General features: G+C 39.8%; 1 protein-coding gene across 2 annotated transcripts in view; it reads right to left on the reverse strand.

The window, feature by feature from the left end:
- The window catches only part of LOC126259881 (phosphatidylinositol 4-kinase type 2-beta), a 41,808-nt gene extending 28,221 nt beyond the window's left edge, over positions 1 to 13,587 (reverse strand). The window contains exons 1-5 of one of the 2 annotated variants that reach the window (XM_049956950.1): positions 12,635 to 13,215; positions 11,293 to 11,411; positions 10,629 to 10,829; positions 1,001 to 1,132; positions 609 to 854 (exon numbers count right to left, since the gene is read on the reverse strand). In XM_049956950.1, coding sequence (XP_049812907.1) covers positions 609 to 854; positions 1,001 to 1,132; positions 10,629 to 10,829; positions 11,293 to 11,411; positions 12,635 to 12,872 — 936 coding nt within the window. In that variant the 5' untranslated portion in view covers positions 12,873 to 13,215. Of the gene's footprint in view, positions 1 to 608; positions 855 to 1,000; positions 1,133 to 10,628; positions 10,830 to 11,292; positions 11,412 to 12,634; positions 13,216 to 13,276 lie in introns of those variants that run through there. The other variant, XM_049956951.1, reaches the window with a different exon arrangement.
- Positions 13,588 to 18,399: the final 4,812 nt, after the last annotated feature.

The raw sequence follows: 18,399 nt of genomic DNA on the forward strand, positions 1-18,399 counted from the left end.
TCTGAAGATTTATCTGCAGCGTCAGATATGACTTACCTTCAGTTCTACAGTCACAGTTAGTAGTCACAAACAATACAACTTTGTGACTGTAACATTGTCGTACAGCATTATCTGAACTGAAAATTCAGAATGAACCAAAAATTCTTTTTGAGTGTAGCACATTGGGCCTACTCCTCATTTACCTCTCGCTTCCGTACTACAGAAGCATTATATTCTATGATGAACAAAAATTAATGAAACGAGCAGTGAATGTCTTCGAGGGTGCAGAACAATAAGATTTTCATACTGAAATGTCTCAACTGCTTGAAGACAGTAAACAAGGCAGTGACTGATGTACTGTCAACTTTAGGGCAAAGCTGATCTGAACATCTGCTCACCACTTTTTTTTTGCGAATGAAGTCATTTTACAGTAATTAAGAGACCTTCGTGCTACAAAACATTTATGGGCTTGTTTGAACATGCGCAGATTCAGTATGAAGTTGCTCAGCTAAACCTTTACATTGCACAACCCTAACTGTTTTTCCTATTAGTCATAAATGACTTGCGAGAGAGAGAGAGAGAGAGAGAGAGAGAGAGAGAGAGAGAGGACCACAATAAGAAAAACTTACTGTTGCATCCAGCAATTCTCCACCATTTGAATTAATATGTGACTGAATATTTGGTTGATCATATTTTATGAGCCAATTATCATTTCCTCGATCTGTATTTCTAATTATATAATCTAATACAACAAGCCGTTCAAACTTCAGCTGAAAATCTCGTTGAACTTTTGCAGGTAAAGGGTCCAATTCAAACCTCCTGAGCCAATAATCAGCATCCTTGTAACCATCAACAAATAACTGGAAAGACCCAACCTGAAAAATCAGATCAATTACATATGAAAGGCAATCCATACACATTTAATTGAAAAAGCGGAATAATAAAATGTGATCCTTCTACTCCTTGAAGTAAAATCGTGTAATCCATGCAGTCATTAGTTATTTTTATCAAGACACTTTACCTTCGGCCTAAGGCCTATTCTGTTGAAATGTCGTCCCACATTTGGAAACTGTGCCATAATCGCTCTCTTCATGCGGGCCTTTTCTCGATCAATGCGTGGATAATTGAATGTTTCACTTACCAATTTCACAACCTGAAACAAATTTATGGTAATAAAATGTGGAACTAGTTATTTTAAGTGGAATGTTCATTCATTTGTTCAGTTCACAAAATTGAAAATTCTGGATGCAGCAATATGTAACGTAGGGAAACGCAAAACTCACCTTTAGGTGATCAAAGCTTGGAGCACAGAAAACTAGGTTTTGAGCCCCCCCCCCCCCCCTGCCCCCTTATTTTTCTACCCCTTTAGCTTACATGTTTACATCTTTTATAACGAATAACAATATATATAAATTTAACGGCATAGGTATTCTGCAACACAGTAAAACTCTTTTTCAGTGAGATAGTCTTTACATTTCTTTGGAAAGTCGTTGTCAAGTACACTATCTTGCAAGTTTTTAGGCAGACTTCTTAGTAGTCTGACACCAGAGTACTGGGGTCCTTTTTCTAGCATTTCCAGTCGGTGGGGTATGCTCTGTACTTCATACTTCCTTCTTGTATTGTGAGTGTGTACACTAGCATTTGTAATCCAGTCCTCACTACCTTTTGTGATGTACATTATTGTTTTGTATACATACAACAATGAAAAAATTAAGATACCTAACTTCTTGAAACAGTTTCTGCATGTTTCAGAGGTCTTTCTTCTTAAAATGGTCCTGATTGCCACCCCCCCCCCCTTTTTTTTTATGAAGACTCGTTTTGTCTCTTGTTTGAGTTTCCCCACACAATCATTCCACACTGTAAGAAAGGTTTGAAAAGTCCGTGCTACACTGTACACAGAAGGTTCTTGTCTGAATACAGTGATAGCTGCATCATTAAGAATATGATAGAGCTCAGTTTCTTACAGACATTATTAATATACATATATATATATTTTTTCTCCATTTCAGTTCATTATCCACAAGAATACCTAAGAATCTAGCAGATTGTACTTCTTCCAGCCTTGTTCTGTCCACCTCTAAATCCATGTCTACAGCCTTCTCCTTGCTTTTAAACACGGCATACATAGTCTCTTTTAGATTTATAACCAGTTCATTTTTCAACAGCCACTGAGCTGCGACATTTGCAGATATGTATCCTCTTCTCTCAAGCTGTTCCATATTTTGGTCACTATTTAGTATTTTCATGTCATCAGCATACAATAATTTCTTTTCTTCCTCTTCAACACCTATATCATTAACAAACACATTAAATAACAATGGCCCCATTACCGAACCCTGCGGCACTCCATATCTGGTGGGTTTGGTTTCTGATTGGTACGAGTCTCCTAATGATACATGCTGCTTGAGGTTGCACAAGTATAATTTTATCCATTCACCTGGTTGCCATCGAATGCCATAGTTGCCTAATTTTTGTATCAGCATTTCATGGTCAATGGTGTCAAACGCTTTTAAAAGATCCAGAAACACTGCAGAGACAACCGTTTCTTTTCATCTAAGGACTGTAAAATTTATTCTGTTAGACTAGCAATTGCAGATTCTGTAGATTTACCCTTTCTGAAACTATGTTGTGAGGGTATGAGAATGTTATGTTTGTCCAAATAATTAACTAATCTGGTATACATAAGCATTTCTAGGATTTTCAAGAAACGTGATGTAAGTGAAAATGGTCTGTAGTTGTTGGGGTCATCCTTATCCCCTTTATTGTACACTGGCACCACCTTCATTATCTTCAGTTTTTCTGGAAAAATTACATCTCCGAAATAACAGTTTGCTATGTTCAGCAGTGGTGTTATTATCTGCTCACTTACCAGCTTTATTACATGATTTGATATTTCATCACCACCGGCTGATTTCTTGGACTTCAGTTTTGGTATAGTTTTCAGTAGTTCATCTTCTGTGACTGGTCTTAAGACCATAGTCCTGCATGATCTTTTTGGTACCTTAATACTCTTCTGTTGTTGAGGATTTCTCTCCAATTTTAAGTTTTCTACTACACTGATGTAGTTACTATTCTGTACCTTTGCTACTTCCATACCATCTGTGACCACTGTGTTGTCTATTTTAATTGACCTAATACCTTCTTTGTTTGACCCATCTTTTTCCTTTCTTTCAGCATGGTGCTTATGCTGTATACTAGTAAACTTGCAGACAATAATAATAGTAACCACAGATTTTTTCACTATGATGGCAGTTATCCATAAGCAAGTACTGTTCAAAAAAGCTGCAGAAGTATTCAGTAAGACCTTGCACAATTTCAAAGGTTTGCAGAGACTGGCAACTTGGTTTAAATGTTTAGAAATGTAGAACTATGCACTTTATAAAATGAGAAAACTTAAGTGTCCTATGACTACAATATCAGTAAGTCACAGTTGGGATCAGTAAGTCATACAAATATCCGGGTGCCTCAAATTGTACTGATATGAAATGGAGTGAGCACATAGCCTCTGTCATAGGTAACACGGTTGGCAGATCTCAGTTCATTGGAAGAATAATGGGGAAACACAACTGGCTAGAAAAGAGATTGCCTACAACACAGTCGTGGAACACACGCTAGATTGCTTTTCATGTGACGGACTCATACCAAATAGGACTAACTGAGTATACAGGATGTTTACAAAGAAAGGCAGTATGAATGGTCATGTCCGAGAACGGACTGATGAGTGAGCATCATGGAGATGCTTGCAAAACAGAACTGGCAAACTATCCAGTGAAAGCATACTTACGAAGTTACAAGAAACAGCTTTAAGCTGTGAGTGTAGAAATACAATAAAACCACGTATGTATTGTTCCCATACGCATTATGAAGACAAGGTTAGATTAGATACAGCATGCAGAGAGAAATTTAAGGAAATATTCTTCTCACATCCTATATGTGAATGGAATGGGAAGAAGCCCTAATAATAGTTACAGTGAGACTCAGTTGTTGGCTTTAGATTTAGAAGAATTGCCAGGTTACATTACAAGAATGATGTTTACCATTTGAAAGAAATTATATGTAACCGAAAACGCAATACTTCTTTTATTATCTTTTTACCCATGCATATATCTGAAAAGTCACAAATAAAGTATTAGTCTGAATGGTGTATACAGTATTTTATTTGGAACTGTCAAGAGGATGATGAACATATGTGTGTATAAAAAGAAGTTGACATACTTGTTATGCCTTTTTGTGACAGTTATTCAGTTAGAGTTGCTCTCATACTATACAGGAAGGGAATGAAAACCACACTAATGAAAATTAAATAAATAGTAGTTTAAAATTAATTCAGTTCAAAGTTCATTATGTATCAGAACAATCTGACTGAGAATAATCAAATGTTGGCAGAAAAAAAATTAAGGCTGTAATTTCCTGAGTGCTGGTCCAGATTTGATGCATTGGCATGGTATATGCAAACTTAACAGTTGTTAACTACATACGTGCTAAAATTTATCTTAATGATCTCGTTAGCAAAAAATTGTCTATTTTAGCACTACTGAAATATTTACTATTAATAAAGTTTGTTGTCCCTATCTGTGACTAAGCATTTCCACTAAATGGTTAGTAGCAACTATCCTTTTCATAACATATTAATTATTCCATCATGCATTTTCCACTGTTTAAAGTTATATCACACTGTCTTAAGCTTGCTACATTCCTCCACTGAGCTACCACTGTATGAAATACAGGATACTTTCTTGCCAACTGTCACTTCACCCATTTCCTGTCCCAGTCGTTAATTATTTGTGGGAAGAATCTACATATCTACTCTGCAAACCACCATGTAGTGCATGGCAGAGGATATGTCCCTTTGTACCAGTTATTAGGTTCTTTCCTTTTCCATTCACATATGGTGCGCAGGAAGAATGATTGACTGGATGCCTCTATGCCTGCAGTAATTATTCTAATCTTATCTTCACAATCCCTATGTGAGCAACACAATGGAGGTTGTAGTACATTCTTAGAGTAATCATTTCAAGCTGGTTCTTGAAACTTCGTCAACAGACTTTCTCGGGATAGTTTACGTGACCATTTGTGCCGCCTTTCTCTGTATACATTCAATAGCCCTTGTCAGTCGTATCTGAGACAGGTCCACACACTTCAATATTCTAGAACTAGTTGCACGAGTGATTTATAAGCAATCTCCTTTGTAGACTGATCGCAATTCCCCAGTAGTCTACCAATAAACTGAAATCTACTATCTCCTTTACCCGCAAACCTATGTGATCATTCCATTTCATATCCCTACAAAGTGTCACACTCAGGTGTTTTTTTTTTTTTTTTTTTTTGAAAGTGCAAACTTTTACACTTCTGAACGTTGAGAGCAAGTTGCCAACCTATTCAGCACATTGAAATCTTACCACAATCTCACTGAATATTTATGCACCTTCTTCCAGATAGTACTTCATTATAGACAACTGCATCATCTGCAAAAAGCCTGTTTTTACTATTAATATTGCCTGAAAAGAGACGGATACACTAAAAACAGACAGATACACTAAAAACAGACAGATACACTAAAAACAGACAGATACACTAAAAACAGACAGATACACTAAAAACAGACAGATACACTAAAAACAGACAGATACACTAAAAACAGACAGATACACTAAAAACAGACAGATACACTAAAAACAGACAGATACACTAAAAACAGACAGATACACTAAAAACAGACGGATACACTAAAAACAGACGGATACACTAAAAACAGACGGATTACACTAAAAAGAGATGAATACACTACGCAGATTCAGAAGGATGTAGGCTGCTGTAGGTACTGGGAGATGAAGAAGCTTGCACAGGATAGAGTAGCATGGAAAGCTGCATCAAACCAGTCTCAGGACTGAAGATCACAACAACAACATTGCCTGAAAGGTCATTAATACACAATATGAACAGCAAGGGTCCCAACACACTTCACTGGGGTACACCTGAATTTACTTCTACATCTGACAATAACTCTCCATCCAAGATAACATGCTGTCTCTTCCCTACCAAGAACTCCTCAATCCAATCACAAATTTCACTTGATACCCCACATGATCATACTTTCCACAATAAGCGTAGGTGTCATTACTAAGTCAAATGCATTTTGGTAATCAAGAAATAGTGTATCTACCTGGCTGCCTTGATCCAAAGCCTTCAATATGTTATGTGAGAAAACTGCGGGTTGATTTTCACATGTTTGATTTTTTCGAACTCCATGCTGGTTGGCATTGAGAAGATCATTCTGTTCAAGATACCTCATTATGTTTGAGCTCACAAAATGTTCTAAGATTCCACCACAAATTGGTGTCAAGGAGACTGGATGGTAGTTTAGTGGATCCCTTCTACCACTCTTCTTGTAAATGGGTGTGACCTGTGTCTTTTTCCAAGAACTGGGCAGGGTTTTTTTGTTCAAGGGATCTATGATACTCAGCCACAAATTCAGTGGAGAATCTGGCAGGGATTCCTTTGGAGCCTGGAGCTTTGTCCAATTTTAATGATTTCAGCTGTTTCTCAACACCACTGACAGTAACACTTATTTCATTCATCTTTTCTGTCGTACGAGGCTTAAATTGAGGCAATTCTCCTGGGTTTTCCTTTGTTAAGGAACATTTGAAATCAGAGTTAAGCATTTCAGCTTCTCTTTTGCTACCCTCAGTTTCAGTTCCTGTCTCATTTGCTGGGGACTCATCACTAACTTTGGTGCCACTAAAAGCCTTTACATATGACCAGGATTTCTGTGGGTTCTGTGAAAGATCCCTTGACAATACTCTGCTATGGTAGTCATTGAAGGCTTCACGCGCTGCTCTTTTGACAGCCAAATGCATTTCATTCAGCCCTATGCTTTGTTTTACACCTATTATGCAGCAATCTCTGTATCTTTAGAAGTATCTTTACAGTGACTGTACACCATGGAGGTCCCCTACTAGTATGAACTGCTCTACTGGGTACATATCTACCCAGTGCATGGTCAGCTATCCTTTTAAACTTGAGCTAGAATTCCTCTACATGCTCTTGCCTGTGATGAAAATTTCAAATCCTTCACTGAGGTATGACACTACTGATTTTTTTATCTAGTTTACTGAACATACATATCTTTCTGCTTGTTCTAATTGTCCTTTGTACTTTGGCAATCATAGTCACTGATACCAGTTTTGATGTGGATATCCTCAAAGATGTCGAGTCTATTTGTTGCCATTAGATCCATATATTTCCATCATGAGTATGATTAATGAATATCTGTAGGTAGTTTTCAGAGAGGGCATTTAGTAAAGTTTCACAGGATATCTAATCACACCCACCACTAACAAAACTGCAATTTTTCCAATTAATTGTTGGTTGATTTAAAGACTCCACTGATGATTACAGTATGATTTGGGAACTTATGTACAAGTGAACTGAGGTCCTCTCTAATGTTTTCAGTCACATCAGGAGATGTTGGTTGGTTGGTTTTGAGGAAGGAGACCAGACAGCGTGGTCATCGGTCTCATCGGATTAGGAAAGGATGGGGAAGGAAGTCGGCCGTGCCCTTTCAGAGGAACCATCCCGGCATTTGCCTGGAGTGATCTAGGGAAATCACGGAACACCTAAATCAGGATGGCCGGATGGGGGATTGAACCGTCGTCCTCCCGAATGTCAGGAGATGTGTCTGGTGGGTTATAGAGGGATACAATAACCATTTTATGCCCATCCCTGGTACTGAGTGTTGCCCAAACAATCTCACATGCAGCTTCAATTCTACCTCTGTGGACTTGAGTTTGTCCACTGTGACAAATATACCACCTCTATTTTCCATTTGCCTATCCTTTCGATATGACAAACTTTCCTCAAAAATCTTACGGCTATCAATTTCAGGTTTCAACCAGCTTCTGTACCTAGTATTATGTGAGTTTCGCTGCTCCTAATGAGCACTTCAAACTCTGGCACTTTGCTGCGAATGCTTCGGAAGTTTACCATTGGGATTTTAATACTATCACCTGTGCGAGACATTTCTTTCTAGCTTACTGTGGTACTTCTCGGTTTCCTTCAGCTATCGTCATCTGGATTGGTGAAGTCGGTCAATTTAAAACAACTCTTGTGTGCACCCCACACTCAGTCAGCTACCTGAGTAGCAGCCTCCAATGTGCAGTGCATACCTGACCTTTTGAGAGGAACCCTACAGTTCTCACCCCTATGGCACAAGTTCATTAAGCCGCAGCCTTGCTTGTCAGCGAATCTTCCTAGACTCTGGTTCAGTTTTTCCACTCAGCTCAGAACCAAAAGAACATGATCAGTTTTGGGACAATACTGCAAATTGGGAGCTTCGTTGAAACTCCAGGCACAAAATTGGTCTTCTCAACCTTCTCTGCCATTCACTGGAATGAGCCAAGGATGACCTCTGAGTCCTGATGACAGGCATCATTTGTTCCAATATATGCACAATCTGCTGTTGGTTGCACCTTGTACCATCAATAGCTGCAGGAATATCCTCTTCAACATGCTGAATGAGGCATCCAGGCATACCCACTGAACGAATGATTGTTAGTAAGCCTCTTGGTCATTTCGAGACACACATGTAGGAAGAAGCAAATATTAGTGGATGATCCTACGAATGTACATTGCACCCTAAATCACACCATGATGTAGAAAGGCTGCCTCTCAGCGTCTGCCACTGGAGTTGGCTGAGAACCTCCGTGACTCTTTCAAGCTTACTGAATGAACCTGTAATGAAATGTGTTGCTGCTCTTTGGGTCTTCTTGCTTTCCTTATACACTATTCTTTCTGGTGTTGCCAGCAGCGTATGTAATTCATCATGTACATGTGTTGCTTCTCTTAGACATAATCACCTCATAACATCGTTTTTTTTCACTTCAGCTGCATCATCAAGCCTATGATGTGAAACACTTGACAGACAGCAAAGTTAGCACAAAAATAAAAATTATCTTATTGGTGACAGATTCTGCTCTATAGCATTATTTTTCTTTAGAAATGTTTAGCATATAGAGGGGGTGTTTCACAAGTTAAGGGTTAAATTTATACAGACGATAGTGGTCGTAAAATGCAAGTCTTTGAACTATAAGCCACTTCATTGAATTGCACATCCCTAATCTACCCCTAATAATAATGAGAAAAAAAGGATGTATGGTTTAACATGGAATCCAAACCACTTGTTGTTCCTGGCAAATATTCGCATTACTGCACTCAACTCTTATAAGGGTAAAAGGTATGTAGTAGTCCCCTTTGCAGTTTTTGAAGTTTATTTACGATACATGTATATAATATGTATCAAAAACTTAGCAGAGACTTGTCTGTTATATTATTTGGTTTGCTGAACATACATCACAGTTTTAGTTTTTGTAATGGAATGTTCATTAAATGTGGCATGCCCAAACACATTCACGCTATTCTTAAAATTAATCTGTTACAGCTAACTTTATTTAACATTCACATTTGTTGGCTTCACCAAAGCACAATCAAATGATCATCTTCCAAACTAACCTACACTTTGGCCTTCGCTACACAAATGTCTGTTATCACAGATAAGATTTCAGCAAACGGGCCCACTACCACACAGTAGCCTCTTGTAGACTAGCCTATTTTAGATTATAGATGAATCTCATATCATTGTTTCAGATCTGGATCTACAGCATTATGAACAGTTTCATACTAAATTATCACACTATGAAAAATGTTTCTATTTAATGTTGTAATATAAGGGTGTTACAAAAAGGTACGGCCAAACTTTCAGGAAACATTCCTCACACACAAAGGAAGAAAATATGTTATGTGAACATGTGTCCGGAAACGCTTACTTTCCATGTTAGAGCTCATTTTATTACTTCTCTTCAAATCACATTAATCATGGAATGGAAACACACAGCAATAGAACGTACCAGTGTGACTTCAAACACTTTGTTACAAGATATGTTCAAAATGTCCTCTGTTAGCGAGGATACATGCATCCACCCTCCATCGCATAGAATCCCTGATGCGCTGATGCAGCCCTGGAGAATGGTGTATTGTATCACAGCCGTCCACAACATGAGCACGAGAATGTCTATATTTGGTACTGGGGTTGTGTAGACAAGAGCTTTCAAATGCCCCCATAAATGAAAGTCAAAAGGGTTGAGATCAGGAGAGCGTGGAGGCCATGGAATTGGTCCGCCTCTACCAATCCATCGGTCACCGAATCTGTTGTTGAGAAGTGTACGAACACTTCGACTGAAATGTGCAGGAGCTCCATCGTGCATGAACCACATGTTGTGTCGTACTTGTAAATGCACATGTTCTAGCAGCACAGGTAGAGTATCCCGTATGAAATCATGATAACGTGCTCCATTGAGTGTTGGTGGAAGTAGTAATAAAATGAGCTCTAATATGGAAAGTAAGCGTTTCCAGACACAAGTTCACATAACATCTTTTCTTTATTTGTGTGTGAGGAATGTTTCCTGAAAGTTTGGCTGTACCTTTTTGTAACTCCCTGTATAGTGTGTGTACAGAAAGATGAATAATAACCACTTTTTAGACTCTGATGACCATACCAATGCCACTACAAAACAGAATTCACACTACTAAACCATTGTACAATTTTTCTTGCACTTTTGACAACTTTTCACTTTTCAGAATCCTCAGTCACATACCTTAGTCTTAGGTACTACTTTCAGTTGCAGTTTCTGGTCCACCAAACTGGCACCTGCTTCAGAAAGGTATCCTTGGTTTGGTATAAGGCATGACCGTCCAAAGCAACACGGACAACACAGTTTATGCATCCATTTAGTCCACTTGGGATTCAGTCTTCCATAAGGTTCCTCATCCTTTGGTTTGAAAACTCCAATAATTTTCTGTAAGCATTGGACACTTTGTGAGACACAGTAATAAATTTATGACAATTTCTCATTATATCCCTTGTATAAACTTCTGCACTTCCACACTGTTTTTGATTTTTTCATAATTTTATTTAAACACCATAGATTTACAAGCAACAAACTTGTTTTTATTTTATTGTTACTACTTTTTTCACTTTAAAGAATGGGGGGGGGGGGGCAATGTTTGTGCCCAACTGTTATTAACAATCCTTTCTCACAGCCTGTGAGTGAATGCAAAATTCATTTAATCAAAAGATTAAAATTCGAAGAATTATATGCACATCTTAGTGTGTCTCTTAAGTTGTTTTTTCTGAGATAGATAGTGTGGTTCTTATGGAATATGTTGCAAATTATGGAAGACACTAAATAACCAAGCAAACATCTGGTAACAGTTACAGTAGGTGCTGGTACTTCCACTGTTTAGAGTATCATTACTTACACCTGCAGGATTTTTAACAAAGTAACTTCCACTTGACCCTTGGTAAATTCTTTCGGGGTATATTCCATTGTCTATAGCGTATTCTGCCTGTCGCACAAGTTCAGAGAACTGGGGATCATCTGAAACCAAAAAGTACAAATATATTGTAAACTTAAACCAGACTTTTTGGGTTAAACCATAGTCAGTACAATGGAAAGAAAATTTGAATATCCCAATATTCAACTTTTATATAAACACAAAAAGGCCTTTACTACTGTTCAGATTTATAATTTTAGACTTACATTAAAAATCATTTAACTAGGCAACTAATTATTAGAGAAAGGACACATATATCAGCAGTATAGACATAAAAAGGGAATTTCATTGTGATGTTATACACAAGAAACTGTAACATCCTCAGATATGCAGTTTTTGTAATAATGATCACTCTTCAATTGTCCATTGAGGCTCTGAAGACAACACTGTGGTTTGAAGGGACCACTCTCTACTAAAATAATCTATTTTAAACACCTATTCACAAACTGTATATGAATTGTCGAAAGTCCCAAAATGGATGTTGACACTGTCATTATACTAAATCGCAGGTTTCAGTTCTTAAGTTAACATGTTCACAGTCTGTGTAACTTAGAGAAGCTTCTAAATACTGACAACAACCATTTCAACAGGGTCTTTTAGCATAGTACATAAAATGTATATCAAGAATATAAACAAACAGTTTGAACACTATAGGCTACAGTACAACAAAAGTTTTGCTGGCAATACAATGGAACCACTCAGTGGTAAGATCTTTTAAAAAAAGGCAATGATATGTAAAACATTATGTAACATTACATGTCGTTTCCCCCGTCTGTTCCCTCATATTATATGATCAACTGTATTTTACTCCTCTCTATTCCCCCATAGTATATGGTCAACTCTTCCTTCAGCTATGCCATTATGACTTGCTTTATAAAACATACAGCCGACCTGCATGTTATGGAATTCAATATAGGTTGCACGAAATGTGTCTTTGTTAAAAATATGAAGATTTATCTATTAAGATCTAACACTCAAACTTGAATTTATTATAATGCACCAAAAATTTATTTCTGATAGCAAAAGTAGGAGATCACACATCTTTAACAATATATCAAGGAAAAATCTAGAGCTCAGAGTTTTTGAATGTTGTGTACAAAGAGTGTGTCACAACAGATTCTCGACTGATTGTCAATCCACCATGTTAGTTCTACACGATACACTAACGAAATAAGATTAAACTGAACATGTCATGCTACTAAACAAGCTAACCTTACCTGTTTTCGACACAGCAAAGTGAAATTAGCTGTACACAAGTATCACTCACCCGGAAAGTTATTGAATGTGACATCCAATTCCATCCGCCCTAAGAGCGGCTGGTTTTCTCTATTAACCCGTGGGGAATCAATTGTGCCACTATTGTTTGAACCCGGCGCGAAAGTCACTTCTGGCAATATGCTCACTTCGTCTGACACACCAGACGATGACAGCGACACAACAGAATTTGCTCGACTTTTCTCTTCGGTTAGTAACTGTCCTTTGGGTAATGTGTGATCTTCGGTCATTGATGTTGTCCAAGGATATTCATTCACTTCCTATATGACGATTCCAGACACATAAAACACCAACAAAATGCTGTTTAGAACGCACGCACTTCCAACACAAACAGCTGCTACCGCCCGCGGCAGCCATTACCACAGATGACAGTAGACAGCAGCCTGCTGTAATCCGATGACTTCGCAGCCACAACCACAACGCTGGTAGCATTTCCTTCGTAATACAAGTCACAAAACGACAAACAAATATTTATCGTTTACAGTTCAAACTGTCTGTGATTCCCACTATCGCCACGGTATGACAGACTAAAACGCTACATGCGAGGCATCTGAGATTACTAAAACATAACCGAGACAAAAACCAGGACTGCAATCCTGACGTTTACGTACAAGTTCATCTTTCTTCCACTTACCTCTGCGGCAACACGCGTAGGGGCAACCACGGTCGGATATTTCTTCATAGTTGTCTTCCATGTTTCACATTTTATGCTACAGTAAACATTAACAACAACACAGTTTATTTGCTTCGTGAGTCCTACGATATTGTTCTTTAGCGCCTGCGCACAGCGGAGGCGGCGTTTTCACCTATTCCACTGCACATACAGCACAAACTCTTATCCTCTCCATTGATAAGATACATGCCACGAATACGTGAGCTGCCAGTCGTTGTTTCTTAAACAATACGCCCGCTTCAATTTGCGTTCACAGTCTTGCCAACGATGCAGTGACACAATACTTACGGAAACATGATAAGCGCTTCCGTGTACACGCGATTATGCTGATGATACATCGCTAACTGGTACAGCAGTAAGGACAATAAGTTACGGTCCATCTGCCTGCAGACGCAAACGTGAACTTCCGTGTCTAGTGTTGTCATTTACAATAAAATGGTAGTATTCTGTGAAATGGGGGAGATTAAATCCCTCTCCTAATGACTCACCAGAAATCGATCAACAGGCCGCTTTAAAGCTGCCATTTGAGATTATTCTGAAGCGAATGTTTGTTTATAAATTCATCTTTATTTCTGAATACTGAGGGAATAACTCGCTACACTGCATTTGAAAACGAATATCGATGGTGGACAATGAAAACATCGTGGTTCCAGTAACTCCACTGTAAAAGAGAGATTTGAAAGAGTATGGATTTCTCTAATCTGTCAATAACTAGGCTTCTACTATATAGTTACACATGAAGCAACATTATTTGTATCCCTTCATATATTTTTTAAGAAAATGTTCCGTTTCTCCTGTAAAATTTAACAAAATGGAGTAACGAGATTTTTACTGTCTACCATCGTTATGGTCTGAAAATTAGTTTTTTGTATCTAATTAGGACTAATGAATCACATATATTATATGATGTAGAGACTAGTTGTGACGCCACGGAAATTCAGTGAGAACGAGTATGTTTCGGTGAGGAACTGATGAATGTCTTGCTACCTATTGTTATGTGATGATTACCTTAAATAATATTCTCAAAGTTATAGTTTCGCCCCTTACACGCAGATTTTACTGACGTACAGAAAACACTATTTCTGAAATGTAACGCCAGAAATGTGGAATGAAAAATGAAAATTTTGCTACACAAATCCTCAGTTTGTTTCACGAATTTTAAGCATTTTTTTGAAATTATTAACGACGTCATTCAAACTGCTTGGAATAACACTTTATATACATTATCAGGTAGTGAGAAGACCGGTAGACCATCTACTATGACATGTATCTTAAATTTGGCTTCAGTAAGGTACCCCCTCCAACACCGCCCACATTAATCGCCCATGCCTGCTGCAAGGAGACTGTCATCTGAACCTCCTTGGCGGTGTGTGATGAGTTTGCACCAGAAGTCAAAGAAACATTGTCTTCAGTCCAGTGCGTGTAATTTTTGGGACCGTGTGAACTGCACAAGTGTCCAACATATACAACATTGCCGCTCTAAGCCGAATTACATTGCAAGCCCGCAAATGTTTGGCAGTCATAATTTAGTTTCGAAAGATATGCATATCTACAGATGACATTATTGATTTCTCACTATATTACTAACTTGGGCTTGTGCCGTTTTTCCCGCGGATACGCAGGGTCGGCATGGTTAACCGGATGTGGCAATATTAGTTGAAGTGGTGGCCGGATGCCCTTCCTGCCGCCACCCCATACCGCCCTGGAAGGAATTGGTGTACCCCAACTGTCTGCGACTAGTGTAATCCATGGAATAGTGCGAAAGTGTTCAGATGCCTGCGAGCCGCGTAACTGAGGCGGGACGTGGGGACCAGCCCGGTATTCACCTATGGGGATGTGGAAAACCACCTAAAAACCACAGCTAGGATGGCCGGCACACTGGCCCTCGTCGTTAATCCGCCGGGCGGATTCGATCCGGGGCTGACGCGCCTCCCCGAGTCCAGAAAGCAGCGAGTTAGTGCGCTCCGCTAACCTGGCGGTTCTCACTATATTACTAAGAAAAGAAGAAAGCACAGCTTCTTTCGCGTAAAAAAATAAGACATAATATATCTGTGTACTTTGTTGCCTTATTTGGTTTAATCTTAGGTTTTATTCCCGTAATATTATATTTCACTCCATTTTTTAGGTTTAGTCATTTGTGTATTTACTTGTTCACTGAACAAAAATATAAAGAAGTTTGGCAACAGTATTCAGCAGAGACAGGTTTCACTCATACGAGCGTCAACTGGACGCTGTATCGGAGCGTCTCCTGGCTGTGTGTCCTCACAAATGGTAATTTCACACTGTAATGTATGCCATAGTGTCGTATGCTGAAACATCTGTAGCAACGTCCAACAGTTTGAAGAACTCCTAAAAAGCAGAGGAGCTCGTATAATACTAGGTAAATAAAGGTGGCTAAAATCCAAGATTGAGAGCAATGTGTTTTCTTGGGGTAAATCTAAGCGTATATGGAAAGGATAGGCTAACGGAAAATGAAGGTGGTGTATTCGTAACAGTAGACAACAAACTCAAATCCACAGTAAAATAGAAGTGGCGCGCGAGATGGTTTGCGTAAGACTCAGTATCAAGACTGGGCATAAACTTATAACTCCTCCAATTGACCACCAGACTCTCCCAAGAAGTAAATGAAAACTTTAGGAAAAACTTTAACTCGCTGACACAGACATATAATTCCCAGTTGTACTATCGTCACCGTAGGAGGCTTTATTCATCCAACAATCAATTGGGATATTTACATATTTACAGTTTTGTAAATGGTGGGCTTGTCAAGATATAGTCGACTGAGAAATTATACTCAATGCTTTCTCTGAACTCTACTTTGAACAGAAGCTTTTGAAGACCATACATGACGGAAATATTTTAAATTTAATGGTAATATAGAGACCAAATGTCTTTGAATATGTTCACAACGAAAATTGTACCTGTGAGCATTAGTGAATTGGAGCAACGGTGACTCCTTGGGAACAAAGATCAAACCAAGATAAGCTGAAAGATTTACACGTTCAGTAAACTTGATAAAGAGGAAGTAATGTCATATTTCAAGCAGGAACTCGGAACATTTAGCAGTGAATTAGAGCAAGCAGGGAAACTGCCTCAAGTTTAGAAGGCGAGTTGACCGAACACTAGATAGAGCAGTTAATGATTGGAGGGACTCTTCGTGGTATGCAGTCATTGTAAAACCATTATCAAAGAAACAGCGAGTACTGCACAAAATATGTAACACAAATCACAGTGCTATAGATAGAAATATGATAAATGAAACAAGTTCGACTGTCAGAAGAGCAATGCATGAAGCCTTCAGTGACTACCACAGCAGATCTCATTAAAAAAAAAAAAAAACGTGTCTGATAAAACACAAAGAAAATGTGATAATATCTGAATACTGTCCATGACACCCAAGCTACAAGTACAGCCCAGGCGCTCATACATCGTGGTTCAAGTCTAGCATCACTGCAATGATGGGTGATAAAGATATACTCGTTAATAACGATAAAAAGGAACTGAAATTGGCATCACTGGACATTTTTTTTCTTTATTGTTATTTTAAAACCTGTACAGCAGGCAGGCTGGCAGCAGCATTCTACGCCGCTCTTCAGCCATAGAATAGACAATGAGAAAAAAACATAAGGAAGACACAGAATTTACACATGGTGGGTAATAAAACAGTAGACACATTAATACAAACACGGAGCCGTTCACACTCGACGATAATCCACACTACAAACTGTTGACACGACGCACAAATACTGAACATGTCGATGGCACAGGTGAACGATGGAGTGTGACGGTGTACACTGAACACAAAACACGACGGCACACACGAGACACTGATGGCGATGATCTCCGGGGACCTGCCAAGAGGGGAAGAAGGGTGAGGGGGGGGGGAGAGGGGAGAACAAGGATGCCAAGGGCAGAGGAGATGGGAGGAGGAGTAGAGGGACAGGGGAGGGGAAGCCCAGGGGAGGAGTGGGGAGAAAGAGAGGAGGGAGGGAAGGGGGAGAGAAGAGAGGGAAGGTGCCCAAAGGAACAAACACAGGAATGGGGAGGGAGGATCAAAGTTGGTAGGAGGGGTAGATGGAGGGGAGGAGGGCATCATCAGGGAGGGGGAGCTGGCGGAAGCCACCTTGGGAGAGGTGAAGTGAGTGAGGTGAAGGAGAGGGTCATCGGAAGAGCAGGACGGCTGAAAGCCACACTGGGTAATGGGAAGGAGGCGGTGCTGGCGGAGATGCGGGTGAATGCGTCGGGTGAGGATGGATTCCAGGACCTTGCTGAAGACCGAGGTAAGGCTGATGGGACGGTAGGAGGAGATGGCGGATGGCGTTTTACCGGGTTTAAGGAACATCAGGATATGAGAGGTTTTCTACTGGTCAGGGTAGTAGCCGGTGGACAGGACTACATTGTAGAGCCTGACCAGGGTGGAGAGGAAAGAGACAGGAGCTTCACGAAGGTGGCGGTAGGTGACATGATCGTGACCAGTAGTGGTGTTTTGTGCGGAATGTAGCAATGAGATCCTGTGTAGTGATAGGGGCATTGAGTTCTGTGTGTGCAATGTTGTCCAAGTACTGGAAACCAGGTGCAAGGGGAGGGACAGAGGTGTCAGTTCGATCGCGGACATCCGGGAAGAGGGACTAATCGAACTGGGGATCGTCGGAGATGGAAAGTACATCGGAAAGGTAGGAGGGAAAGTGATTGGCCTTACTAAGGGTGTCAGGGAAGGGGTGATCATCATGGAGAAGAGGATAGGAGGAGGAGGGTTTAGTTCCGGTACGGTGATGGAAGGCTGACCAGCACTTGGACGAGTTTATAGGTAGGGTAGCATTTAAACGGGTGCATGTATGTCGCCAGTCCCGGTGTTTCTTAGCCGCAAGCAAGTTTCGGAAGTGTCCCTGGAGTTGCCGGTGGCATCGTACTGTGTCCGGGTCACGCATGTGGAGGAAGGCACGGTAGAGACGGCGGGATTCACGGAGGAGGAGAACGGCCTGTGGGGGTAAGGTAGGACGGTGGTGGTGGATGGCGACAGTAGGGATGTGGGCCTCCACGGCCTCAGACAAGGTCTGCTGGAGAAAGGAGGCGGCATGGGTAAC

The sequence above is a fragment of the Schistocerca nitens genome, chromosome 5 (genome assembly GCF_023898315.1).
Source record: "Schistocerca nitens isolate TAMUIC-IGC-003100 chromosome 5, iqSchNite1.1, whole genome shotgun sequence".
Classification (NCBI taxonomy): domain Eukaryota; kingdom Metazoa; phylum Arthropoda; class Insecta; order Orthoptera; family Acrididae; genus Schistocerca; species Schistocerca nitens.